The sequence below is a fragment of the Chamaea fasciata genome, unplaced genomic scaffold (assembly GCF_029207755.1).
Source record: "Chamaea fasciata isolate MVZ Bird 193981 ecotype frontalis unplaced genomic scaffold, bChaFas1.0.hap1 SCAF_6, whole genome shotgun sequence".
NCBI classification, from domain to species: Eukaryota; Metazoa; Chordata; class Aves; order Passeriformes; family Sylviidae; genus Chamaea; species Chamaea fasciata.
Window position 1 is genome coordinate 1,737,352 of NW_027094091.1, and position 24,675 is coordinate 1,762,026.

General features: G+C 67.7%; 6 protein-coding genes across 8 annotated transcripts; 3 read left to right on the forward strand and 3 right to left on the reverse strand.

Annotated features, from left to right (window-relative positions):
* The first annotated feature begins 903 nt into the window (after window positions 1-903).
* Window positions 904-3,390, forward strand: INO80B (INO80 complex subunit B). The gene is made up of 5 exons (XM_066185173.1): window positions 904-1,063; window positions 1,170-1,347; window positions 1,506-1,621; window positions 1,811-2,025; window positions 2,347-3,390. The coding sequence occupies exons 1-5, from the start codon at window positions 910-912 to the stop codon at window positions 2,809-2,811; spliced, it is 1,128 nt and encodes a 375-aa protein (XP_066041270.1). The 5' UTR covers window positions 904-909; the 3' UTR covers window positions 2,812-3,390.
* A 647-nt stretch (window positions 3,391-4,037) lies between these two features.
* Window positions 4,038-6,088, forward strand: WBP1 (WW domain binding protein 1). Its single transcript, XM_066185177.1, has 4 exons — window positions 4,038-4,176; window positions 4,244-4,346; window positions 4,718-4,879; window positions 5,277-6,088. The coding sequence occupies exons 1-4, from the start codon at window positions 4,114-4,116 to the stop codon at window positions 5,837-5,839; spliced, it is 891 nt and encodes a 296-aa protein (XP_066041274.1). The 5' UTR covers window positions 4,038-4,113; the 3' UTR covers window positions 5,840-6,088.
* Window positions 6,089-6,231: 143 nt separating this feature from the next.
* Window positions 6,232-9,110, reverse strand: MOGS (mannosyl-oligosaccharide glucosidase). Its single transcript, XM_066185154.1, has 4 exons — window positions 8,750-9,110; window positions 8,446-8,657; window positions 8,182-8,372; window positions 6,232-8,074 (listed from the first exon to the last, which is right to left on the reverse strand). The coding sequence occupies exons 1-4, from the start codon at window positions 9,108-9,110 to the stop codon at window positions 6,367-6,369; spliced, it is 2,472 nt and encodes an 823-aa protein (XP_066041251.1). The 3' UTR covers window positions 6,232-6,366.
* A 517-nt stretch (window positions 9,111-9,627) lies between these two features.
* On the reverse strand, window positions 9,628-14,742 carry CCDC142 (coiled-coil domain containing 142). 3 transcript variants are annotated; one of them, XM_066185150.1, is made up of 11 exons: window positions 14,467-14,742; window positions 14,030-14,126; window positions 12,302-13,660; window positions 12,137-12,223; window positions 11,774-11,938; window positions 11,551-11,705; window positions 11,311-11,475; window positions 11,088-11,202; window positions 10,830-11,007; window positions 10,152-10,353; window positions 9,628-9,893 (listed from the first exon to the last, which is right to left on the reverse strand). In XM_066185150.1, exons 1-11 carry the CDS (start codon window positions 14,512-14,514, stop codon window positions 9,642-9,644), a joined length of 2,823 nt encoding a protein of 940 aa, XP_066041247.1. In that variant the 5' UTR covers window positions 14,515-14,742; the 3' UTR covers window positions 9,628-9,641. The 3 variants fall into 3 exon arrangements, with proteins under 3 accessions (XP_066041247.1, XP_066041248.1, XP_066041249.1); XM_066185151.1 differs by having other exon boundaries at window positions 10,152-10,360; XM_066185152.1 differs by lacking the exon at window positions 10,152-10,353.
* Window positions 14,743-14,803: 61 nt separating this feature from the next.
* Window positions 14,804-18,944, forward strand: TTC31 (tetratricopeptide repeat domain 31). The gene is made up of 15 exons (XM_066185166.1): window positions 14,804-14,955; window positions 15,072-15,191; window positions 15,305-15,570; window positions 15,681-15,764; window positions 15,908-15,976; window positions 16,083-16,226; window positions 16,319-16,547; window positions 16,685-16,775; window positions 16,858-16,999; window positions 17,451-17,552; window positions 17,634-17,706; window positions 17,795-17,936; window positions 18,016-18,090; window positions 18,532-18,634; window positions 18,739-18,944. The coding sequence occupies exons 1-15, from the start codon at window positions 14,835-14,837 to the stop codon at window positions 18,853-18,855; spliced, it is 1,878 nt and encodes a 625-aa protein (XP_066041263.1). The 5' UTR covers window positions 14,804-14,834; the 3' UTR covers window positions 18,856-18,944.
* Window positions 18,945-19,736: 792 nt separating this feature from the next.
* LBX2 (ladybird homeobox 2) lies at window positions 19,737-23,480 on the reverse strand. Its single transcript, XM_066185183.1, has 2 exons — window positions 23,159-23,480; window positions 19,737-20,267 (listed from the first exon to the last, which is right to left on the reverse strand). The coding sequence occupies exons 1-2, from the start codon at window positions 23,478-23,480 to the stop codon at window positions 19,882-19,884; spliced, it is 708 nt and encodes a 235-aa protein (XP_066041280.1). The 3' UTR covers window positions 19,737-19,881.
* Window positions 23,481-24,675: the final 1,195 nt, after the last annotated feature.

Below are 24,675 nucleotides of genomic sequence, written 5' to 3' on the forward strand. Positions count from 1 at the left end.
CTGTGTGTGTGTGTGTGTGTGTGTCGGGATGTGACATCCTCTGTGTGTGTGCCACACGGGGCTGTCACACGCGTGTCCCCACAGGGGAATCCCTCAAAGCCCTGGGAAACCTCTGGAGATGTCATTTCTCCAGGTGACACACCCGTCCCAGGGTTTGGCCCCTCCGTGGGGCGCAGCTCTGCCTCGTGCTGAGCCGGGATTTGTGTTTGGTTCGTGGCCAAAACTCCTCGTCCTGCCCCGGGCACCGTCCTGACATCCCGGGGAGAGATTTGTGCGGCTGGATGGGGTTTTTGTGTGGACGGGTGGGATCCACTCTCAGATGAGAGATTTGTGTGAATATTTGAGATATTTCGGTGGGCATTTGAAGGGTTTGTGCGGATATTTGAGATGTTTGGGTGGGTATTTGAGGGTTTTGTGTAGATATTTGGGATATTTTTGTGGATTGATGAAGTCCTCTCCCAGTCTTCTCCCCGGACAAACCAGACCCAGCTCCCTCAAGCCTGCCAAGTGCTCCAGACCCCAAATCACCCCCAGATCACCCCCGCTCCAGAAGCTCCGGGTATTTCTGGTCCCGAGGAACCCAGACCTGGACACAGCACTCCAGATGTGCTTCACCTGGGCCGGGCAGAGGGGCAGGATCACTCCCTGACCTGCTGGCACTGCCGATGTCCCCTGGGATTCCATTGCTCCCAGGACCCCCAGAACCCGCGGCTGGGCAGGAACAGCCCCTCGGGAGCCCACAGCTCACACCTGTGATCACACCTGCGTGTTCACCCTCTGGTTTCACACACACCTGCACAGCTCACACCTGAGTTCACACCTGAGCTCACACATCTGCCCCGGGCGGCCCCAAAGCACCGACGGCGCCAGTTTCCCTCCGGGACAGCGCACAATATGCCCACTTCAAACATGGCGGCGGCAGCGTCACCCGCCCCGGATAACGGGTGGAAGGGAGGCCGGGAGGAAGCGAGTTTGGGCGGAAGTGGGTCCGCCCCGAATTGGGTCCCCCGCAGCCGGATGCGCAGGGCCTGGCGGCGCGGCGGGATGGAGGCCGGCGGCCACGGTGAGAGGGCGCGGGGCCGGGGAGGGTCCGGGGGGACTGCGGGGTCGCTCCCCGGCGAGGCAGGGCCCGCGGGGATCCCTCGCTGATCCTGTGTCCCTCCTCACAGGGCAGGAGGTCGAAGCGGGCGGCCATGGCGGCCACAAGAAGAAACACAAGAAGCACAAGAAAAAGCACAAGAAGCGGCACCACCACGAGGCGGGGCCGCCGCCGGGTCCCGAACCCCCTCGGCAGCCCCGGCTGCGGCTCCGGATTAAGCTGGGAGGGCAGATCCTGGGCACCAAGAGGTGAGGAGGGAGCCGGGGGGACAGATCCTGGGCACCAAAATGTGGGAGGAGGAGGAGGAGGGAGGCTGGGTCGGGCATGTTTCCACGTGTCCCCTTAACCGGGACTCCTCCACCCCGGCCTCACCAGCGTCCCCAAACTCCTCTCTCTTCCGTTACAGCGTCCCCACGTTCACGGTGGTCCCCGAAGGGACGCACTCGCCGTCCCCGCTGCTGGGAGGGGACGAGGAGGAGCCCAGCGAGGGGGTCCCCATCGAGCAGTACCGGGCCTGGCTGGGTGAGCAGGGGGGATTCACGGGGGGCTCAGAGGGAGGGGCTGTGGGGAGGGCAGGGAAAGTCCTGGGGGGAAACAGGGGGGCTCAGAGGGAGGGCTGGCTGGGGAGGGGGTGCTCTGGACCCTTCTGGTGACCCCAGCATGGTGTGACCCCCACCCCTGTGACTGTTCTTGCCCTCCCCGCCCCCCCAGATGAGGACAGCAACCTGGCCCCCTCCCCACTGCCCGAGCTGGACCCTGAGAACTGCTTCCCTCCCCGTGAGGAGGGGGAGGAGGAGGAGGAGGAAGAGGAGGAGGAAGAGGAGGAGGAGGAGCGGCGCTGGCTGGCGGCCCTTGAGAGAGGGGAGCTGGATGACAACGGCGACATCAAGAGGGAGGTGGACGAGTCCCTCCTGACGGCCCGGCAGGTATGGGGGGACTGGGGGCAAGGCTCCGGGGGGCTGTGGGGGCTGCAGAGCTGCTGGCAGAGGTCTGGGGAGTGGCTGGAGGTGTTGGGAGACACTGGGACGGGGCTGGAGCGCTCAGGGAGCTCCAGAACAAGAAGGGAGCTGGGCTGCTGGGGGACTGGAGAGCCTCATAACCCCTGGGGGAGGACTGGGGGGATCTGGAAGGGCTGCAGGGACTCCAGAACTGCTGTTCTGGGGAACTGGTGGAGAGCGGGTTGGGAGCCCTGTGTGGACCTCCCAGAGCCTCCCTCCCCACGCTGACACCCCTCCGTGCCCCCGCAGCGCGCGCTGCTGCACAAGCAGCAGAGCCAGCCCCTGCTGCAGCTGCCCATGGGCGCCAAGGCCAAGGAGGTGACGGAGGAGATGCGGGAGAAGCGGGAGGAGCGGGCGCGGCGCCGGCGGCTGCAGGCGGCCCGCAAGGCCGAGGAGAGCAAGAACCAAACCATCGAGCGCCTGACGCGCACGCACAAGGCCAAGGTGAGGGCCCTGCGCGAGCGCCGCGCCCGCCCCGCGCCCTGCCCCGTCGTGCACTACCGCAGCGCCGCCGACGGCGTCACCATGTCCTTCCCCGCCGGGCTGCCGCTGCCGCTGCCCGCCGCCGCCGCGCCGCCCGTGCCTCCCGCGCAGCCCTGCGCCGTGCCCGGCTGCCCCAACCCCAAACGGTACAGCTGCGCCCGCACCGGCCGCCCGCTCTGCAGCCTGGGCTGCTACCAGCGCAACCTGCAGCTGCTGCAGAGCGCGGGGTGATGTCCCCCCCAGAGGGGGCTGAGGACCCTCTCCGGGGGCTACGGATTCTTGGCCGTGGATACAAAGGGCCACATCACCAGGCCACGTGGACATAAGGAGGTCCAGAGGGGTCTGGATTATCCACATGGATACTGAGGAACCTGTAGATTTGCACTGTGGACTTGGAGGGATGTGGGGAGCTCCAGACCTTCCAGATGGAGCCAGAAGGCCAGAAAGAACAGGGGGCTTCAAACCTGCTGCTGTGGACACAGAGACTCTCTGGTCACTCCACGTGGACGCAAGGGACCTGCATGGCTGCAGTTCCTCATGGACACAGGGGGCTCTGGCTCCTCCAGATGGATATGGCCAGGCAGGATGTGGAGCTCCAGAGGGCTCCAGCCTCTCCACCGCGGACACAGAGGGTTGGGGACCCCGGCAGGGACTGAGGGTGGTCCTGAGGGGATAGAGATTCCCCGAAAAGGCGGGTCCTGGTGTCACAGAGCTGATTAAAGGATGTTGTTGAAGGAACCGTGTGTGTTGAAGGAACCCTGTGTGGGCTTGGTGGGGTGGGGAGGCAGCCCGACCCCCAGGAGCGCTGTGGAACAGTCCAAAACCCCCCGGAAACACTATGGTACAACTCCGCCCCCCCCGCAGCGGCGCTGTGGAACAGCCCAACTCCCCCCGCCCCCGTTCGTTATGGTTCGTCCCGCGGTCCCGGGTGGGTGGGGCACTATCTGGCAGCGCCCATTTACGGGGGCCCTGCCCATCGGAGAATAGCGACGCTGGTTGGTCGGGTGCTTTGCCAATCAGACAGACGAAGAGCTGCCTGCGTGTCAATTGGCCGCGCTGTGCCGGGTGTCCGCCCCGAGGCGGGCCAGGGGGCTGCGCCCTTCGCCGTGCTCGGGGTTGGATCACCATTGGCGAACGGCGCTGTCAGTCAGGGCCCGGGGGCGGTGCTCCGTCTCCGGTTGGTCGCTACGACCGCCAATCATGGCGGGGGCGGGGCTCGGCTCCTTTGTCTCTGTTGTTGGGCGTGAGGCTCAGGCAGACGGCGAGCGATTGGCTGCAGCCGGGCGGCGATGCCGAAGCCGATTGGCTGTTGGCTGCAGAGCATCCGCTGATTGGCCGACGGTGGCTACGGGGGCGGGATTTCGGGCCGGGCGTCATGGCGGCGGCGACGGCCCCGGCCCGGGCGGCGGCGGCCGCAGGGGCCGCGATGGCGGCGGCGGCGGCGGCGGCGACGGGGCGGCGGCGGCTGCTGCGGGCGGTGGGGGCCGCGGCCGGGCGGGCGCGGGGCCGCGGCGGGCTTTAGGCGGCGGTGCCATGGAGCGGCCCGGGAGCGCCGAGGGGGCCTGGGCCGCGCTGCTGGGCCGGCAGCACCCGCAGGTACCGGGCGGGCCGGGGCGGGGGGGCCGCGCGCGGGGCCGCGGTGACGGTGCGGCCGTGCCCGCAGGCCCGGGAGTTCTGCCCGGGGGTGAACAACCGGCCCTACGTGTGCGAGACCGGGCACTGCTGCGGGGAGAGCGGCTGCTGCACCTACTACTACGAGCTGTGGTGTGAGTGCGGGGGGATCCGGGGACAACGGAGGGGATCGGGGATTCTGGGCGGGCTGATGGCTTCAGGAGGATCCGGGGAGGTTCAGCGACTCGGGAGGTCAAGGGCTGCGTCGGGGCTGAGAGCTCCGTGCGAGTTCTGAGAGCTGCGGTGGGGGACGGGGACTGAGGGCTCCGAGGACAATCGGGGACTCGAGTGGTCCTGTGGCTCGGGGGGCCTGCGGGCTCCGAGGTGCATTGGAGGCTCAGGAAGAGCTGGGACCCTGGGGGGACTGAGGGGTGTGCGAGGTTCTGGGGGCTGCAGCCGGACCCCCCCTGGGAATGGGGGTTCTATGTGAGGGTGACCCCCCCGCTCCGCGCCCCCCTTCCCGCAGGGTTCTGGCTGCTCTGGACCATCCTGATCCTGCTGAGCTGCTGCTGCGCGTTCCGGCACCGGCGGGCCAAGCTGCGCCTGCAGCAGCAGCAGCGGCAGCGTGAGATCAACCTCATCGCCTACCACGGTGCCTGCCACTACCCCCCGTCCTCGGGGGACCTCCGTGAGTGAGGGGCTTCTGAATTTCCCCCGTACCTCCCCATCCCAGCCCCTGCAGGCACCACTCCCCTCCATGTGGGACCTCAGTGAATCGGGACCCCACATGTCACCCCCAGCCCCTTGTACCCCACCATCTTCACGGGGGATCTCAGTGAGTCAGGACCCCTGTGCCACCGCCCAATATCCCGGATCCTCTGTCCCTGCCCCACATTCCCCCAGCCCCTGCATCCCCCAGCCCCACACATCCCCCAGCCCTGGGCTGTGCTCTCCAGCTCCATCCCCCACATCCCCCCAGCTGTGCCCTGTGCCGAGCTGTGCCCTCCCCCTCCATCTCCATCCTCTCGGGGCTGTTTCTAGGTGCCCACCCGTGTCCCCCTGACCCCACCTCTTCCCCCCCCCAGGGCTGCTGGCCTCCTTCAAGCTCCCGGCGTATGAGGAAGTGGCGCAGCGCCCCGGGACGCCGCCGCCGCCCTACAGCCCCGGGAGCCCCTCGCTGTCCCCCGGCTCGTCCGGGGGCTGCAGCTCCTGCTCGTGCGGCTGCTCCTGCGCCTCCTCCCCCAGCAGCTCCTCGCTCTCGGCGCCGGGCACCGACGAGACGGACCCGGAGCCAGGCCCGGGCCCGGGGGGTGGCAGCGCCGGCCGTGACGGCGGCTCCAGCAGCACCGGCACCGGTGCCAGCTGGGACCTGCCCCTGCCCGAGGAGCCGCCGGCCCGCGGGGGTCCCCCCAAACAAGTCCCCCCGGACTTCTGTGAGGCTGAGGGCCGCCCCTGCTCCAACACCGAGGGGGGCGAGGACGGGGGAGGCAGAGCGGTGCTAGAGGGATGCCTCGGGCGGCACCGACGGCTCACAGGGGATTCAGGCATTGAGGTGGGCCGGGGATTAGAGGAGGATGAGGGTGAGCCCGAAGGCTGTGGGGGATCGGGGGGTGATGGGGGGCCTGGCTCACCTGTGCTGCCCGTCTGAGCCCTCCCCCCAGGACCCCCAACTGGGGTCTGGACTCATCATGGAGCCCCTGGGGGCCCCTTGCCCCGACTGACACCACCCTGAAGCGTGGCGGGGTCCTGCTGGAGCTGCCTCCCCTCCGAACTGCTTCTGGGGCCTCCCCTGTGATCCCAGTGCTGCTGCCCGGGGGGGCCCCATCGCCCAGGGGGTGCCCAAGACCATGGGGTGGGTGGTCCCGGCACGTTCTCTCACCATTAAAGAGATGTGAAAGTACCATTGGCCCTTGTGGTGGCTGCACTGGGCTGGGTGGCGACCTCTGACTCCATGGGGAGGGGGCAAAACATCCCCCCCGTGGCACAGGGGGCACCAGTCTGACCTGGGGTCAGCGAAGGCGACACTGTGACACCCTGACATGGGTGGCGAGATGCCACAGTCATGGAGGTTTATTGCAGGGGAGGCAGCGGGGGGGCTCTGGCACAGCTCCCCAACACCTCCCCTGGCCCTGAGCACGCCAGGCAGGCAGGGGGCACAGGGACCCCCGCTCACATTTAATAGTCCTCAGCCATGGCCAGCACGACGAGCGCGGACCAGCCGGCGAAAGGGTGACAACCCTGCCCGGCGCCATCGCTGTCCCGATAGTGCTCCCAGAGGAAGCCGGTGGCCTCGTACTGCCGGAACACGTTGGCCACGAGGTTGTGCCGCAGCTCCCGGTACAGCTCGGCCGCGCGCTCCCGGTGCGGCCCCGCCGCCTGCGCGTAGCCGTGCAGCGCCCGCAGCGCCAGGAAGTTGATGTTGACCCAGACGGAGCCGCGCCAGTACGGGGGGTCGTGCTCCGTGTTGCGGCGCAGGTACAAGGGGCTGTCGCGGGCCAGCGAGCGCAGCCCAAAGGGCGTCCAGAGCTGCTTCTCGCTGCGCATGGAGCCCAGCAGCGCCGGCAGCCGCGGGGAGTCCGCTTGGAGCAGCTGCAGCAGCAGCGGGAACAGGCTGACGTAGCCCAAAGCGCCCACAAACTGCGGCCGCGGCGCCTCCCGCACCTCCCGCCGCAGCTGCGGGGCCGGCGGGGGCCTGCCGGGCACGGGGGCCGGGCGGTGCCAGCGCAGAGCCACGGCCGCGCTGTGATTGCCGAAGTCGGCAAAGGTGCCCAGCTCCGGCGCCCAGTGCAGCCGGTCCAGCAGGTCGTTGTCGCTCAGGGCCGCGGCCATGCTGCGATAGGGCGCGGGGGACTCGCCCAGGTGCTCGGCCAGCACTGCCAGCACGCGGGCGCCCAGCGCCATCCAGCAGCGCAGGTCCAGGTGCCGCTCCTGTGCGGACGGGTGAGAAGCGCGGGGGTAATCGTCCAGCCCCGACGACAGAGTCTTGGGGTTCAGGAATCGCTCGGGGTTGGTGTCGCGGCCACGCCAGCGGAAGGTGAAGGGCTCGGGGCCGGCCTGGGTGCGGTTCAGCCACTCGAACCAGGCGCGCAGGCGCGGGAAGAGGCGGCGCAGGTAGGGCAGGGGCGCGTCGGGCAGCAGCCGCTCCAGCGCCAGCAGCAGCGTCGGGGGGTTCGCCGTCTCGCTGTGCTGCAGCACGAACTCGGGGGGCACCCGGGCCCGCGCCTCCTCCCCAAGGATCTGTTCCCGCGGGATCCAGCCATCGGCGTTCAGGAGGTCGAGCCAGTGCGCCAGGATGTCGCGGGCCAGCGCGGGGTCCCAGCGGCCCAGCAGCAGCAGGTGGAAGCCCTCATCCCACAGGAAGCCACGGGGGAAGCAGGAGCGCGAGGGCACGGCCGTGAAGAGCATGGACTCGGCGCCAGGCACCGGCTCTTCCCGGCGCTCCGAGCGCAGCAGGGAGCGGCCATGGAAGAAGCCGATCCCGCCCAGCATCTCGCTGAGCGCGGCCTGGGCGAAGCGGCGCTGCGGGAGGGACACCCCGCGTGCCCCCAGCCCGAAGGTGTCCTCAAAGCGTTGCTCAAAGGCGGCCGCGTGCCGGGCCAGCGCCGCGCTCAGCGCCGGCCCCGCCAGCCGCCCGCGCCGCGCCCCCGCCGCGCTGCCCGATTCCAGCGTCACCTCCAGCACTGCCGGCGGCTCCAGCGTCACCTGGTGCAGCAGCAGCTGCCCCCGCGGGGGCTCCCCAGGCAGCCCCCCAGTGCTGGACACCCCGAAAAAGCGCCGGCGGGGTCGGCCCGGTGGGGAGAACACGGAGCTCTCACGGAGGCTCTGCCGGACCAGGTCGGTGAGACGGTGCAGCCCCGGCAGCCCCGCGGCCAGGAAGTTGTAACTGGGGGAGGGACAGGAGAGTCAGGGATGGGGGACATAGAGGAAACAGGGCGTGGGGGCAGGTGGAGGGGACACAGAGGGTTTGGGGGCTGCAGCCCAGACATTCACCTGGCATACTTGGTCCCCTCCCCGCCCTCCCCAGTGGGGGGCAGGAAGGTGAGGGTGAAGTCCCCGAGCTCCTCCGCTGTCCCTGCCACGGCCGCCAGCCGTGTCCCATTCTCCAGCATCGGCCGCAGAGTCCCCTGCCCGTCTGTGGCCACGTAGAAGAAGAGGGACAGGAGAGGGGCCGGGCCCTTGCCCTGGGGAGGTGGAAGAGGAGGATGACAAAAGCTCCGCGGCACCCCAACCCCTCTCCCACTCTGATCCCCTCACCTCCATCTTCGCTGTGACCCGCCAGCTCCAGTCGCCGCCATGGTCTCCCCCCGGCTGCTTCACGAACTCGGTTCTCAGCACCAGCCCCTCATCGCGGATCTCCTGCACTCCGAAATTCTCCCCGTCGTGCATCAGCCACCCATATCGCGACACGCCGTCGTTCTGCTCGCTCGTGTGCCGCAAGTTGCCTCCGTGTTGGAGCCACATCAGCCCTGGAGGGGCGGGGAGGTGTCAGGGGCGGGTCTCGTGGTGGGAGCGGGGCCGGACGAGCCCCGGGGCGGGCAGAGCCCCCCGCGCCCCTCACCCGTCACAACAGCGCGCGGGCTCCGCGTCTTCATCCCGAAGTAGACGTGAGGCCGGTACGTGCCCCAGAAATAGGTGGGCGATGCGAGAGGCCCCGTGGAGCCAGGGGGGACGGCGGGGGGCGCGGGGTGGGGGGTGACGAGGCGGGAGGTTTCGCTCCACCGCTTCCATTCGGCCGCCGCCGCCGCCAGACCCAGCGCCAGCGCTGCCGCGGCCGCTGTAAGCGCCAGCGCCGTCCGGCCCCGCCCGGAGCCTCGCGGTGGCTTTTGCTGTTGCCGCAGTTTCGGGTCCCGGTCCCGGAGCCGCTCCCGGGGCCGTTCCCGGGGTCCATCCCCGCCGCGCCGCCGCCGCTCGCCCGCCATCAGGGCTGTCGCGCTCGTGACGTCAGCGCTGCGCCACCTGCGGCGATGCCGATTCCGCGAGCGCCCCCTGGCGGGCGGGAGGAGCACGCGCAGGCTCGGTCCTCCCAGGGACACCGCGGAACCCAAACCGGCCCCGAGGGGACAGCAACAGCGCAGGGTGTCCCCGACCAGCCCTGCCACACGGTCCACGCGCCTCACGTCCGGTTTGTTACGCCTGTTGATTTCCCCAGCCTCTCCGGGGATACCCAAATGACCCCTATGGACCGACCCCCAGCCTTCCCTAGGACCACCCTGGAACCCCAGCAATGCACCCACAGTGTCCCGCAGGACCCCTAGGGGAATCCCATCCTGCACCCCCAACCCCTTCAAGACCCCCTAGCCCCATCAGTCTCCCCAGAGAAATTCCAATTAGATCCTGCCCACCAGCAACTGGTCCCAGTTGGAATCCCAGGACCACACTCCAGGGATACCAGACCCCCATACCCCAATTTCCCACCCACAGACATAGCCACGGCCATGGTTTTTCCAGGTTTATTTCAGGTCAGCCCTCGGGGCTGTTCCCAACACACGGCAGCCCTGGCACACGCCAGCGGCGGGCACGGTGCAGCCGCAGGGACAGCCACTGCTGCTGGCTGCCCGGGAACGGGGACTCGGGACGGGATGGGAGATCGGCCTCCGGAGCCAGCGGGGGGGTCCCTGGGATTGGGCCCAGCCTCTCCAGAGGGTCCAGACCAGGGAGAGGGTCCATGGATGGTTCCAGGGGGTGGGCGCCTTCGTCTGAGCCTGGGAAAGGATGGATAGGCTGGGATATCAGCACCTGCTCCTGGCGGGGGTTCCTGTCCCCATCACCATTCCAATCCCATCCCCATCCTTGTCCCTGTCCCAACCCATCCTTGTCCCAACCTCTCTTTCTATGCCTATCCCACCCTGTCCCATCCCATCTCACCCCAACTCCACCCCACCTCGTCCTATCCCATCCCCGCCTGTCTCATCCCCATCCCACCCCATTCCCCCCCAGTTCCCACCCCAGCCCGCTCTCACAGCAGCGCCGGAGGCTGCCCCAGCCCCGGGGGGGCCCCCCCAGCCCCCCCGGCTGCTGCAGGAGGCACCGCACGGCCGTGTCCGTGTGTCGGAAGACGCAGAGAGCCTGCAGCGCCTGCCGGGCCTCGGGAGCCAGCCCGGAGCTCTCCGAGCACACCAGCTCCCGCACCGCCTCGAAGTCCCGCCGGAGCTGCAGGGCACCCTGCAGGCTGGGATGGAGGTCAGGGTGGGCATGGGACCCCTGGAATCCCCACCAGGACCCCACCAGGACCTCCGGCACCACCACCACAGAGAGCACCACTGCGACCCCCACAACTGCCCACAGAACCCCTGGGACTGTCACTAGGATCCCTAGGACCCCCACTGGGACCCTTGGCACCATCAGCGTGACCCCAACCTGAACACTTGGCCCCCCAACCTGTCATTGGACCTCCAACGCTGCCACTGGGATCTCTGAAACTGCCACTGGAACCCCTGGAACTGCCATTGGGACCCCCAGCACTGCCACTGGGATCCTAGAACTGTCATTGGGACCCCCAGCACTGCCACTGGGATCCTAGAACTGTCATTGGGACCCCCAGCACTGCCACTGGGACCCCAGGACTGCCATTGGGACCCCCACAACCCCACTGGGACCCCTGGCACTACCCACCGGCTTTAGCCCACTGTCCCCAGTACCTGAATTTGATCCGGCGGGTCAGGATGTGATCCATCCAGGCCTCCAGGAAGGCTGTGGTGACCCGTGCCAGGGTGGGCACCTGGGCATCTTGGGGCAGGGCCTGTGCCCCCTGCAGCACCTGCCCCAGCACCGCCTGCACCGCGGCCGCCGCGTACGCGCTGGGGGAGCTGGGCAACTCTGGGGGACACAGAGACCCAGATCAGTGACCCCCTAAACGCCCAGCAAGCCCCCCACATCCCCCCAGCCCCAACACCCACCAGCGCGTGGCCTGAGCCGCCAGTGCCGGCCCAGCGGCATCGTCTGGTCGAAGATCTCGGCCGAGAGCCGCTTGCAGCTGGTGGAGAACATCCAGAGCACGTCCCCGGAGAAGAGCTGGGACACAGGGAACATGGGATGACACAGGGTGACACCGGGTGACACAGACATCTTCGTGCTCAGGATCCCCCTCCTGCAGTGGGGGATGCTATTGACCATCCATACCTGGATGCTGTTGACCACGTCACGGATCTGCTGGCACAGCTGGAGCTCCCACGGGGACCCCGGGCTGGGCAGTGGCTCAGGGGGGCTGTCCCTGTGAATCTCCTCTGGCTCCGGGAAGGTCCCACTCACCTGCAGCATCAGCTGCTCTGCCTCTCCCTTCAGCACCTGGAGGGGAGCAAGTAGAGTGAATCCAGCCCTCCTGTGTCCCCCCAGACCCCCGTGCCCCCTGTGCCCCCGTACCTGCAGGTCTCCCTGGGTGAGCAGCAGGAACTGAGGCAGCGCCCAGGCCGCCAGGTACCGCCCGGCCCGGCCCGTCAGCCACGCGTGGGCGGCCGCCACCGTCGCCAGGCACCGGCCCAGCACCTGCAGCCGCAGGCAGAGACCCCCACGGGGGGCTGAGGGTGGGGGTCAGCACTGAGAGGATCCCCAGACCCACCTGCCCCCCCCCCCGGACCCCTCTCACCGTGAGGGCGCGCAGGCAGCAGGCGCAGGCAGCGCAGGGCCAGTGCCAGGGCCGGGAAGAGGCACCGGAGCTGCTGGGCTGTGCGGCTGCACCCCAGCCCCGGGGGTCCCCCTGAGGCCTCCAAGCACTTGTCTGACAGCCCTGAGCCCAGAGCACGGGTAAAATCTAGAGGAGAAACAGTCAGAAGACCCCAGCATCCCCCACTTGCACCCCACACCCCACCCCATACCCTTCATAGCATACCCCATATCGACCAAATGCCCCACACCCTGCCCTCCCCCCACCTTGTACCCCAGAGCCCACACCCTGCACCGCGCCCTGTGCCCCCTGTACCCCACCCCGTGCTCCCCCAGCCTCCCGTACCCGCGTCCCAGCTGCAGAGGACGCTCCGGCACAGCAGGCGCAGACAGAGCCCCCCCAGCTCCTCCTGGCACTCAGGGGGCACACGGGCTGTGGGGACACAGCAGGGGTCAGGGCGAGGCAGGGACACCCTGAGGGAGCCCCCACACCCCCTGTACCCCCACATACCAACAGTGAGCGCACGGCTCAGCTCCCACGCCGCGGTGACGGTGGCACTGGGGGTGGCAGGAGGAGCGCCCGGGGTGTCCCCCAGCACAGCGCTCACAGCCTCCCAGAGCAGCAGGCGGTACCGGGCACTCAGTGTGGCAGCCACGGGGCCACGGGCAGCGTCCAGCCACCGCACGGCCTTCCAGCCACCTGCACTGCCCGGCCGCAGCCCCGGGGCCAGCCCCGGGGGCTCGGGGCTCTCTGATAGCACTGGCTGCCACAGGCTGTCAGCTGAGGCCACCAGCGCCCCAAAAACGTGTCCCATCAGCTCCTCGTCCTCTTGGCACACTGCCTGCAGCTCAGCCGCCAGCGCCGGTGGCACCTCTTCTCTGGAGGGTTCTGTGTCCATCCCCATTCCCTTCTCCGCCGTGCTGCGCTCTGGTGGCCATGGCACTACCACGTCCTCCCAGGAGACGTGTCCATCCCTGATGTTCCCATTCTGGGGCCACAGGAGGGGCTGGAGCCTCTGGGCCACGGCCCGGCCACGCTCAGCAGCCAGCAGCTGCAGCACCCCACCCACCGTGAAGGCGCTGGGGGCCTTCACCTCGGGGCCCAGCTCCTCCGCCAGCTCCTGCACCACGCGGTTGTAGATCTCCAGCCCCTGGAAGAGGTCAGCCAAGCGCTCAGAGCCCGGGCAGGGGGTGCTGGGGCGGCCGAGCTCCTGCAGCCGTCCCTCGATGTGTCGCCTGGCCAGGCGCGTGGCCATCAGGGCGGGCAGCAGCAGCGCCCACCGCATGTGCACCACGGCCTCGCCCCGGCGCTGCGGCAGCGCCCGCAGCCACGCGTCCGTCCGCAGCCGCCGCAGCAGCACGGCCCAGTGCCCAGCCTGCGCCCGCAGCTCCAGGCACAGCTCCCGCAGCGCCGGCGCCGGGTCCCCGGGCTCTCCGGGCCCCGGCAGCGCCAGCAGCCGCTGCAGGAAGTCGGAGGAGGCCTTGAGGCGTCGGGCGAAGTCGCGGGCCAGGCGGAGCTGGTGGCGGTGCTGCAGCAGCGCGTGCAGGGTCGCTCCCCGCTCCGCCACGCGCTGCCGCACGGCGTCCACAGAAAAGTCACCGGCGCCGCTGGGATGGGGTTGCACGTAGCCCACGAAAGTCTCGGTGCGAGGGTCCTCCCAGACGCAGAGGCGGCGGCGCAGCCCTGGGAAGCTTTGCTCCAGCGGGATGACGATGGACGCTGCTTCATCCTCATCCTCGTCGTCATCCTCGTCGCCGTCACCGCGCCGGCACGACCGTGGGGACAGCAGGCGCCGAAGTCCCGGGGTGACGCTGCGCAGCATGGCCTCTGCCCGCTGCAAGGAGCGTGCCAGGGGACCCCGGGACCCGCCTGGGGGGCACAGGACCCTCAGGATGGGGCAGGGAGGATGGTGTAGGGTGGGGACCCCCAGTATGCGTAACCTTGCTGTGGGGCAGCACCTGCCTACATCGTCCCAGCACTGCCCCACTGCCGCCCTAACCCTGAGACCCCCAGAACTCACAGTCTCCACAAATCCCTCAGGACCCCACAGCCCTTTGGTGTCCCCGCAGGACCCTGCAGCCCATTAGGGTCCCCACAGCCCGCCACATGCCATCAATAGGCCCCCAAGGACCCTGGACGCCATTAGGGTCCTTCACACTCCCCCGGCCCACGCACCCTACCAGGATCCCCGCAGTCCCCCAGAAAACCACACCCCGTTGTGGTCCCCGGGGGTCTCACCGGGCTCGGGGGGGTCCCCGCGGGCAGCCCCATCGCCCGGTCCCGGCCGGGCCGTCAGCAGCAGCAGGATGAGGCCGCCCAGGCCGGCGTCGCCCACCTGGAAGGGTACAGGGAGCTTAGGAGACCTGGGCCGGGGAGATGGGCGGGGCCATGCACCACCCCGCCCATTACCACACAGACCACGCCTCCTTCACCGTAGCTGCACTTTGACCACGCCCCCATACCCCGCCCCCAGCTGACTCCCGCTATGGCCACGCCCCCGTCAGGGCTCGCCACGTTTGGCCACACCCCTCCCCGCCCGCTGTGCCGTTGCCATGGAGACGCAGCACTACCTGGGCCCGGGCCCCCCCCCCCCACCCCCACCCCGTTACCGGCCCGGCCCCGCCGCTGCCCCGTGAGGGGTGTCCGAGCCCCCCCCCCGCCCCGAGCGGCCTCACCTGCAGGCATAGCTCTGCGCCGCGCCGCTCAGCGCCGCCGGCGTCCATGCCGGGCCATGCCGGGGGCGGCGGCAGCAAAGAGGCTTAGGCCGCGCCCTCGCTAATCCGGGGGGCTGGGCCAAGCTGGCCGCCAGGAGGGGCCCGGCGTGGGGGGCGGGACGAGCGGCGGGAGGCGGCCGAGCCCACGGCCTCGGAGCAGGCGGGAACGGCGGGAGAGGATGTGGAGCCCCGGTCCCGTCCCGCGCGGGCCCTGCGGGCCGCCGTCCTGCCCGCATCCAACATGGCGGCCGGGCGGCCTCAACCGGCGCCGTGACGTGCTTCCGGTAGGCCCGTGATGCAATTCTGAGGCGCGGCGGCGGCCCGTGGCGATGCGGGGCTCGGGCGGGACCCGGGAGCGGGACGGGCCCGAACTGGGCGACTTCGGCTTCGGGCCTGTCCCCGCTGCCTGCCCTTGGGGCTGCACGCCCGGCCCCGCTGGCTGGAGCGGCGGTACGGGCCGTGGCGGGGCCGGGGGAGCGCAGGGGTGGGAGCCCAGATCGGGGCGCAGTGGTGGCCCGGTTTCGGTTCCGCCTCCGCCGGCTCAAGGCTGTTTTTGCATCCCACAGCGCCTTTCTGCCCGCGGCACCGAATGTCGAGCTTCGCCGACCTCCCGGTGCCGTCGCAGGGCCCCTCCCAGACAGTGATCAAGTGCAAGGAGGGGGAGGTGTGTTTCCTTTGGGAAGACGGTGAGTCGGGCGGGGGCTGCCGGGGGTTCCCGTGCTCGGGAATCGCCAGGAGAGGGGGAACAGGGGGTTCCGGTGCCTGAGACTGCTCCTCACACACCCCGCTCTCCTGCCAGGCCCCAGCGTGGATTACTACCCGGTGGAGGATGACGATGACGACGGCAATGACGATTACGATTACGACGAGGACGAGTCCGACGGAGGTTTGCCGTTCTTGGACCATCCCGTCGCCGAGGGGCTCCTTCCCTACAGCTATTGCGGCTTCCGGAAGTCCTTCCTGTGCTCGGAGCCGCCTCCACAGCTCCCCCGGACATCCCCGACCGCCCTGGACGCGCGGCTGGACCGGCTGCCCACGCCCTGCCGGACCTGGCTCACGGCGGAGGTGGGGAATCCCCCCGCCGCCCCTCCTGCTCTCCAGGGGCTGGGGCTCCTGGGTTGACATCATGAGAGGGGTCCCCAGAAGTGTCCTGACTCAGGGCATCTCTCCTGCAGGAAGCCGAGAAGAACGCACAGGAGCTGGTAGCAGAGGAGGAGCGGGCCAAGAAGAAGGCAGAGAAAAAGAAGCTGAAGAAGAAGGTGGGTGAGCCCTGGGGATTGGGGTCACTGCCTCTTCTTGGGGTGCCGCCAGCAGGTCCCTGAGCTCGGAGATCTCATGGCTGGGGGCTGAGGGTGGTGGGGTCTCTGACACCTGCTCACGGGTCCATGTCCTCCTTTTTCAGAAACAAAAAGACCGAAAGAAACGGGAGAAACTGGGTCATGAGCAGAAGAACAAAAAGAACACTGACCCAGTGAGTGACCAGTCCAGCCCCCTTGCGCTGTTCTGGGGGTTGCCAGAGGTGGGGGCCAGCCAGCACCCCCTAGGCCCACCACCTTACCCCCTCCCTCTCCTTGCAGAGCCCCCCGAGTGGCCCCGCAGGCACTGGGGCCCCCCCAAACAGTGCTGAGGATGAGGGATGCTGCCCAGAACCCTCCCTGTGCCCTGAAGACTCCACAGTCCCCTTGGGGGAGCCTGGGCCAGAGGACACGGCGGTGACAGAGGTGACAGAGGGGAGGGACAGTCTCCCCAGGGGAGCTATCTGAGGGTGGGGGACCTCAGGGCTCTCCCTGCCCATCCCTCCCCTCTTCCTCAGGAGGAGCTGGACCTGAGCTGCACTTTTGTCTGCAAAGCACGGGAGAAGGCGGGGGTCCGGCTGCCCGCCCCGGGCAGTGACCGGTCCCCTGGGCCACAGAACATGGAGCCAAGCAGGAAGGTGCCAGAGAAAGGGAGTAGAGACCCTGTGGACACGCCTGTGCCTCCCCAGCCAGTCCAGCCCAGGCCGCCCAGCCCCAGCACCATAGAGCAGAGCCTGGCACTTGCAGGTCAGTGTAGGGACCCCCAAACGGGTGAGGGGAGTGCACTGGGGGCTCTCCCTGCTTCTGCCCAGCTCAGAGGGGCTGTGCTAGGGGGGCTGTCCCTCCCTGCGTCCTCACTAGCCAGCCCTGTGTCACCTCCCCAGGCCATGGCATCGAGGCAGCCCAGATGGGTGAATACACTGAGGCCGTTTGGGCTTTCACCGTCGCCCTGGAGCTGAACCCCCAGGAGCACCGGTGAGCAGAGGGGCTTGGGCTGAGCTGGGGGCCCTGGAGTGGGGTGGGACAGGCCTCAGTGACCCACCCCCCATCCCCGCAGGCTCCTGGGGAACCGCTCCTACTGCCTGGAGAAGCTGGGTCGATACGAGGAGGCGCTGGCGGATGCAGAGGCGGCACTGGTGCTGCAGCCGGGCTGGCCCAAGGGCTCCTTCCGCAAGGGCAAGGCCCTGCGGGGGCTGAAGGTACCCACGGGGGCTCCAGGGACTGTGGGGCTGGCTGCAGGGGGCTGGAGGAGTTGGGTGCCATGGCTGGGTGAGGGAATGCTGCGTTCTAGGAGTGAGTATGGGGCTTTCAGAGTGGCTGCAGGGTGATGTGGGCTGTTGTTGGAGATAAACTGGGGCTTTTGGAGTGCTGGTGGGCTGGGCAGGGGGCTGAGGGATGCCAGTGGGGCTGGGTGGGGGCTGTGGGGAACTGGAGGGGCTGTAGGCTGCTATAGCTGAGTTGGGGGGCCGCTTGCATTAGGTGTGAGTTGGGGCTGGGAGGACTGGGTCTGCTGCAGGGTGTTAGTGGGGTGGGGTGGTATAGGGTTGGAGGATATCAGTGTGAGGCTTTGAGGTGCCATTTGGGCTGGGTGGAGGGTGTGGGGTGCCTGTGGGGCCAGGCAGGGGGCTGCAGGCACCCTCCGGCCCCCAGCGCTACGCCGAGGCCGCACGCACCTTCGAGGAGCTGCTGCTGCAGGACGGGGCCTATGCTGAGGCAGCCACGCAGCTGGAGGCCTGCCAGGCCCTGCTGCAGGTGAGACCCTCTTTCCCAGCCCCCTACCCCCTGCCGCCTGTCCTGCTGTGCCCCCCACGCCTCACCCCTGTCCCCTCACAGCAGTGCAGCCTTCCCAGGGGTGTCCCCGAGTCCCCCTTCCTGCTCAAGGCTAAGGAGCCGCTGTTTCTCCCTGGTAAGGGACAGGAGTGGGTGGGCTGGGGGGACCCCGGGGCTATCCCTGTGTCTCCAGTGGGTGCTGAACCCCTTTGGCCCCTCGGCAGCGGGATGGGCAACCAAGAGCTGCCAGGACACAGGTGACAAAAGTGTGATAGGAGGCAGCAGCGGGACCCCCACAAGAGACCCAGAACAGAGACCTGCTGTGGCCAGTGGCCACCCAACACTGCCACCGAGCCACCCAGCCAGGTACAGGTGTCTGGTGATCTGGGGAGGTCCCAGAGTGGGGCAGTGCTGGCTCTGATGACACCAGGATGGCTCTTGGCAGGGACTGCTTCCCGCTCTGGGTGGGCAATGTCACCTCCCACATCAATGAGAAGGTGCTGCGTTGTGCCTTTGGCCGGTGAGTGACCCCCAGGACCGCTCCTCCTCCAGGACCCGCAGCCCTGGTGACCCCAAAGCTCCCCAGCTCTGTTCCTTGTCCTCGTTCTCTGGTGCTTTTGACCTGCAAGGGATGCTTAGGGAGTAATCACACACTGCCCCCAGGTTTGGGGGTCTCTATCCCACTGCTTGGGGTGTCTTTAACTGTTCCTCCTCAGGTTTAAGAGTTTGTGTTCCTCATTCTGTAGATCTGGGGAACAGAGTCTCACTCTCTCCATCTTGGAGAGTCTTCTCTTGAGTCTTCAATCTTTCCCCAGCTGTTGGGAGTTGCTAAACATGCTTTGCATGTTTGAGAGTCCCTGACCCTCCCACCCTGCAGATTTGGGGATCTCTAACCCTCCACCTCCCCATTTAGGAGCTAAACTGTTTCCCCCCCCTCAATTTGGGGGTCTGTGCCCCCCAGGTTCGGGGAGATCCGCTCCGTGCGGCTGCTCCCAGGGCGCCGCTGTGCCTTCATCAACTTCTCCGGGAAGCTGGAGGCCGAGGCGGCCTTCAGGGCCATGCAGGTGAGCTGGGGGGGTTTGTGGGACCCCCCTCACCCCTCAGGTGGCCCTGGGACACCCCATCCCCACAGGGGACCTGTCCCAGTGCCAGCTCCTTCTGTCCCCAGGGTGCCACCGTGGAAGGCAGCAAGGTGTTGCTGCAACTCAAGCACCCTGTCCACGCCACCCCGGCCCCCGTGCCCCGTGCCAAGGGCAGGGCCACCCCCAGGGGGCTGCCCAGTTGACCCTGTTCTGTTGGGGGGCCTGCCGGGGTCCCCCCGCTCACCTGCCTGTGCCTTGTCCCCCACTGCCAGGGGTGGGAGTGTCACCCCCTCCTGCCTTGGGGGTGCTGGGGGTCGGGGCCCACCCTACAGCCCCTTGTGCTGAGGGGGTGGGCCTGGGCTGTTTCCCGTGGCCCCTCAGGGATTTGTACCAGTTTGGGTTTTTTAATAAAACGGAGATTTGGTTTTCTCTTTGGCCTTCTCTTGAACTGGTGTCCCTCAGCCTCTCTGCCACCCCGTCTCCATTGAAGTTTGGACCCTCACTGCTCCAGCCCTTCATGTCCTTGTCCACCCCGCGTCCCCCTCTGTCCCCACTCACTCCCTATGTCGCTCCAGCCCCGGGGGACAGCGAGGGGAGGGGTCTCCACCCCCCCTTAATGTCACTGACTGGTGACAGGAGCTTCGGGGGGAAGTGGTGACAGGCGTGAGATCAAATACAATTTGATTAATATGCAAATTGAGGGGGGGCAGGGGCGGCCGCAGCCGGTAATTAATCACCGGTTAAAACAAATTAATGCCCGCTGTGGGAGGTGCTCGCCCGGAAAAAAGTGGGGGGGGGGTGGGGGGCTCTGGGGTCCATATTAAGGTGTCGCCTTTATTGCAAATATTTACACCGGGGCTGAGAGAAAATAAAATTAAAAAAAAAATAAACAAAACCAAAAACAATGGAAAGACGAACAAAAAAAGAAAAAAAAAAAAGCCGAAAAAGGGTGCAGCGAGGGGGCGGGGCTGGGCTCGGCTCCATTCGGAACCGAGCCGAGCGGATGTGGTGGACTCGAGTCGATCCGAACGGACCCGAGTCAATCCGAGCGGACCCGAGTGCACCCGAGTGGAGCCGAACGGAGTCCGGTGGATCCGAACGGAGCAGTCTCGGCCGGATCCGACACGAGTGAATCCGAACTCAGCCGAGCCGGCCCGAATGGAGCGGCGTGCATCCGAACGGAGCAGTCTCGGTGCGAGTGGATCGGAGCGGAGCCGAGCGAGCTCGGCTCAGTCCGCCACGTCGATCTCCTCCTCCGAGAGCTCGGCGGGCTCTGTGGTCCCGGTGGCGGTACCGGGAGCTCCCGGGGGCTCGGGCAGCCCCGCCAGCTGCTGCAGGGCGGCGGGGGGCAGCGCTTGCAGCGAGGCCACGTCCGCCCGCAGCTCCTCCAGGTCCCGCTTGAGCTTGGCGCGGCGGTTCTGGAACCAGGTGATGACCTGGGCGGCGGAGAGCGCCAACCGCGCCGCCAGCGCGTCCCGGTCCACCGGGGAGAGGTAGCGCTGCCGCCGGAATCGCTGCTCCAGCTCCCGCAGCTGCTGCGCCGTGAACGCGGTCCGGGACTTGCGACGCTTCCTGCAGGGAGGGCGCGGGCCCGAGGCGCCCGGCGGGGACGGACCTGCGGAGACAGCGGGGTTAGGACACGGAGAACGGGAGAGCAGCACCGGGACCCGCACCGGGGAACGGCCCTCGGGCGCCCGGCTGTGAAATGCCTGCGGGGGCAGCGTGGGCAGCGCATCACACCGGTAACGGCACCGGGACTCGCAGCGGCACCGGGATGCCCGGCGAGGAAGGGCTCGTGTAGCAGGGTACCGGGACCCGGGCAGCACCGGCACTGCCGAGCCGCGCACAGCACCGCGGGCCTCGGCTTGCGGTGGCAGCGGCGTCAGGTCAAAGACACCGGTACACGCACCGGGACCCACCCCGAGCACTGCGGGTCCCGACCTGTGGGCACGGCAGTGCCACGGCACCGGTAGAGAACCCCCGGCGAGACCCAGATCGCCACCCCGGGCACTGCTCCACGCCGCCGGCGGGATCCCGATGGCGGTCCCGATCTCTTTCCCGCTCCGGCTCCCGGTCCGTTCCAGCCCCGCCGCTGCCGGCGGCACCACCCGCCTCTCCACAACGCGGCTCACTCGGGCCATGCGTTCCCCGGTAACAGCGGTGGCTCCCGGGGTCTCTCGCAGCGCCGACTTCACTCCTCGTTCGGTAGAGGAGCCCCGGGCGGTCCCGGCCGAGTCTGTAGGTCCGTCCCGGTAGCACGGCTCTACCGCGGTCACGAAAACCCGACCGATGCCGTGTTCGTCCGTCAGCCCAGTAATGGGGTTTCCTCTCCGCTCTCGGAGCCCCGATCGGCCCCGTTTCTGTCCGTCTGTCCATGCCGGTAACGGGGATTTACCCTCGCCCAGGGATCCCCGATCGTTCCGTTGTCAGTCCGTCCTTCCGTCGCGCCGAAGAGGAGTTTTCGTTCATCACGGAAGCTCTGGGTTGTCCCGGCTCTGTCGGTGGGTCCGTCCCGGTAACGAGGTTTTTACCTGAATTACCGACAACTCCATCTGTCCGCCGGTCCCGGCTCGTTCCGCCGGTCCCCACGGCGGGTTCGCGACCGGGTTTTGCTAATTCCGAGATCCCCGCTCGGCCGTGTCCATCTGTCCGCCCGGTACCAGAGCTTCACCCCAGCTCCGGGAGCGCCGATCGCTCCCGTGTTTGTCCGGCCGGCAGCGGGGTTTTTTGATTCATTTTTATTAGTCCCGTGTCTGTCGTTCCATCCGGCCGGTAACAGGAATTTACCTCCGCCCCGGGAGCCTCTATCGTTCCGATTTTTGTCTGTCTGATCACCGGGTAACGGCTTTTTTTTTTTTGTGTCGGTTTTTTTTTTTTTTTTCTTTCTTTCTTTTTTTTCTTTTTTTTTTTTTAATATTTTTTCTCTCTTTTTTTTTTTTTTTTTTCGGTTTTGTGTCTTTGTTGGTTTGTTTTTTGGGTTTTTAAAATCCTTTTTCTGTCGATCTGTCCGTCCGGTAACGGGCCTTTTTACCTTAATCCCGGGAGCCCCGATCGGCCCCGTTTCTGCCGGTTTGTCTGTCCCGTAAAAGGGAATTTTTTCGCCCCCGTTCCTGTGCGTCTGTCCACCCAGTAATGGGATATTTTCGCTCACTTATTTCGTTACTTGCCGTGTCCGTCCGTCAGATAACGAGGGTTTTTACCTTAAAACAGGGCGCCCGAGGTGTCGCCGTTCTGTTCGTCTGTCCGCCCGTTAACGGCTTGGTTTATTCGTTAATCACAGGAGCCCCGCTCTGTCTGTCCGTCTGTCGGCCCGCTATGGTGGGTTCCTTAATTACTGGAGCGCCTCTCCGTAATTAGGGATTTTTTTTCCCCCGTTAATTACCGGAGTCTGCCTCCATGCTCGTTCGCCTGTCCGTCCGGTAACGAAGGTTCGGTTACTCACGGGAGGTCTGATCTAGCGTTCCGTGTCCGTCTGTCCGAAGGGTTTTTCGTTACCGGCGTGAGTCGCGTTGTGCCCAACCGTATCCGTTAATTACCAGCACGCTGCTCTGCCGTGACTGTCGGTCTGTCCGTCTCGGTAATTACTTTTTTTCACGTTAATCACGGATACCCTCTCTGTCCGTCTCGGTAAAGGACGGTAATTATTTTTCTACGTTAATTACCGGAGCCTTTTTCGGTCTGTCCGCATCGCTCTGTCTGTCCCGGTAACGCTTTTATTCGTTCCCGGCGACGCCGTGCTTTGCCTGTCCGTGTGTCCATCCGTGGGAGAGAATTTCCGTTAATCCCGGAGCCACGATCTGTCCGTCCGTGTCCGTCTCTCCAAGGCAGTCACGAATTTTTTCGTTCCCGGAGGCGCCATGCTGTCTGTCGGTGTCCGCCTGTACTCCCGGTTCGGCTGAGCCCGGGGAGGCGCGGGGCTGGTTCCTCCCCGTCCGTGAGCCGCCGTCGGATCCCGCCGGTACAGGGCTGCTCTGGCAGGCCAAGCTCCGGACGGAGCCGCCGTCCCCGCTGAGGGTCGGGGCCGGTACCGGGTTTCCGTTGTCGGCGGGGCCGATCCGCCGCTCGCCCCCTGCGCTCGGTCACGGTCACGGTCACGGTCACGACGCGGCGACGCCGGTTCACCGCCCGGTCCCGCGGCTGCCGGTAAAGCTGACGGCCCCGACGCGGTCGGTTCTCCCTGAGCTCCGGTGCCTCGGTGCCTGTGCTGGCTCAACGGGGCTGGGGATCGCTCCGCTTCCCGGGACTTCTCCCTCCCTTTCGGGCTGAGGCTGCCGCGTGTCCCCGGTATCCCGGCCGAGCACCGGCGACTTCTGGGGCCTCCCAGCCGCGCTCGCCCCTCTGGGACAAGGAGGAAACTTCCCGGGACGGGGGACGAGAGGCGTCCCTGGCCTCACCACGGCGTCCCCACCGCCCTTCAGCCCCGCCACCTGCCCGGTGCCCGGTTCCCGTTGCCCGCCCCGCTCCCGGCGAAATTCCCCCGCCCCGGCAGCCCCCCTGCCCCGGTACCTCCGGCCGCCTGCAGCATTCCCAGCTCCAGCCCCTGGAAGGTTTTACTGGCGAGTTCCTCCAGCGCCCAGAGCGGCGAGGCCGGGGCGCAGCCGCCGCCGCCGCCGCGGGGCCCTGTCGGGGCGGGGGGGGCGGCGGGACCGGTCCCGGTCCCGGGGGGGCTCCCGCCGCGGGGGCGTCCCAGGATGTCCTCGATGCCGAAGGGGGTCAGCGGTTTTGTGGTGTTGGCGGGGGGCGGGAGCCGGTCCAGGGGGCTCCGCCGGTGGCCGCCGACCGCGGCGGGCAGCGGGGGGGAACCGGCCGCCTCCCCCGCCGAGGTCATGCCGGGACCGGGACCCGCGCCGGGACCGGGACCCGCCGCCGCCGCCCCCCCCGCCCCAGCCCCGCGATTCCCGTTCCACCGCCTTAAAGCCCCGGGATACCGGGAGGAGGAGGAGGAGGAGCCACCGACGCCCCCCCTGTCGAGGGGGGGGGACCGACCCCTCTCCGCCACTACCGGGGCGCAGCCCCGCGCCTCCCCCCTGTTGTCTCCCCCATTTTAACCCACCCCAGTGGGTCTCCCCTCCTCCTCTGCTCCCTCCTCATCCTCACCGCGGCTCTTACCCTCACCCAAAAATTTATTGGCTCTTTTGCTCTAAAATGCCCCATAAAAGCATCGGGGCCGCGGCTGGGAGTGATTAAGCCCTTTTGGGTGGGTTTTGGGTTTCAGAGCCATAAATTCCCCCCCCCCTCCCCACATTCCCGCTGCCCTTTCCCGGTACAAATAGCTCCGGGATTTCGGCCGCTCGTAAAAATCCCGGGATGCCGCACACGCAGGTGAGGCCCGGCTGGCGACGCCGCGTCCGGATTATCCGGCGGGTTTGGGGCTGGGGGATGCCGGATCGCCCCTCCGCAGAGATGATTCGGCAGCCCCCAGCCCCAGTCCCGTCGGGTGTCCCCATGGATCTGTCGCTGGGATCGGGGACACGGCGAGGTCACGGGGGTCACGGCGGTAATGAACCTGCGGACGGTGCGGGGGGGGCCGGTGGGAGCACACGGAGCCGGGTTGGGGGAGCAGGTGCAGGGGGATCCGGCAGCGCCGATGCCAGGATTATGGAAGTGGGGAGGGGGCGGGAGGGAGCGGGGGGGGGGAGGATTTTTTTTCCAATCTTGCTGACAAAGGCAGAACGCGATCTCCCGGCTGGAAATCGGAGTTTGACAAATTCAACCTTGAAATTTCCCAGCAGCCGGAGCAATTAAAGGCCGGCGGGTGGGGGGGGGGGGGTGGGGAGGGGGCTCGGTTTGGGAGAGGGACACGGGGCCCCTCGCACGGCGGCGTGCCGGGCACAGCGGCGTTTGCACGGATTCCTCACACGCGGCTTTTGTCCTCTCCGCAGGGCGCGGGGAGATGGCGGAGCCGCCGTGGCCGCACGTGCCGCCGGCTCTCTCCGGGGGATGGAGCCCGTCCCGGGATGCAGGCGAGCTGGGACCCCCACTCTCAACCCCCCACGGCAGCTGCCAGTGGTCCTGCACTCGGA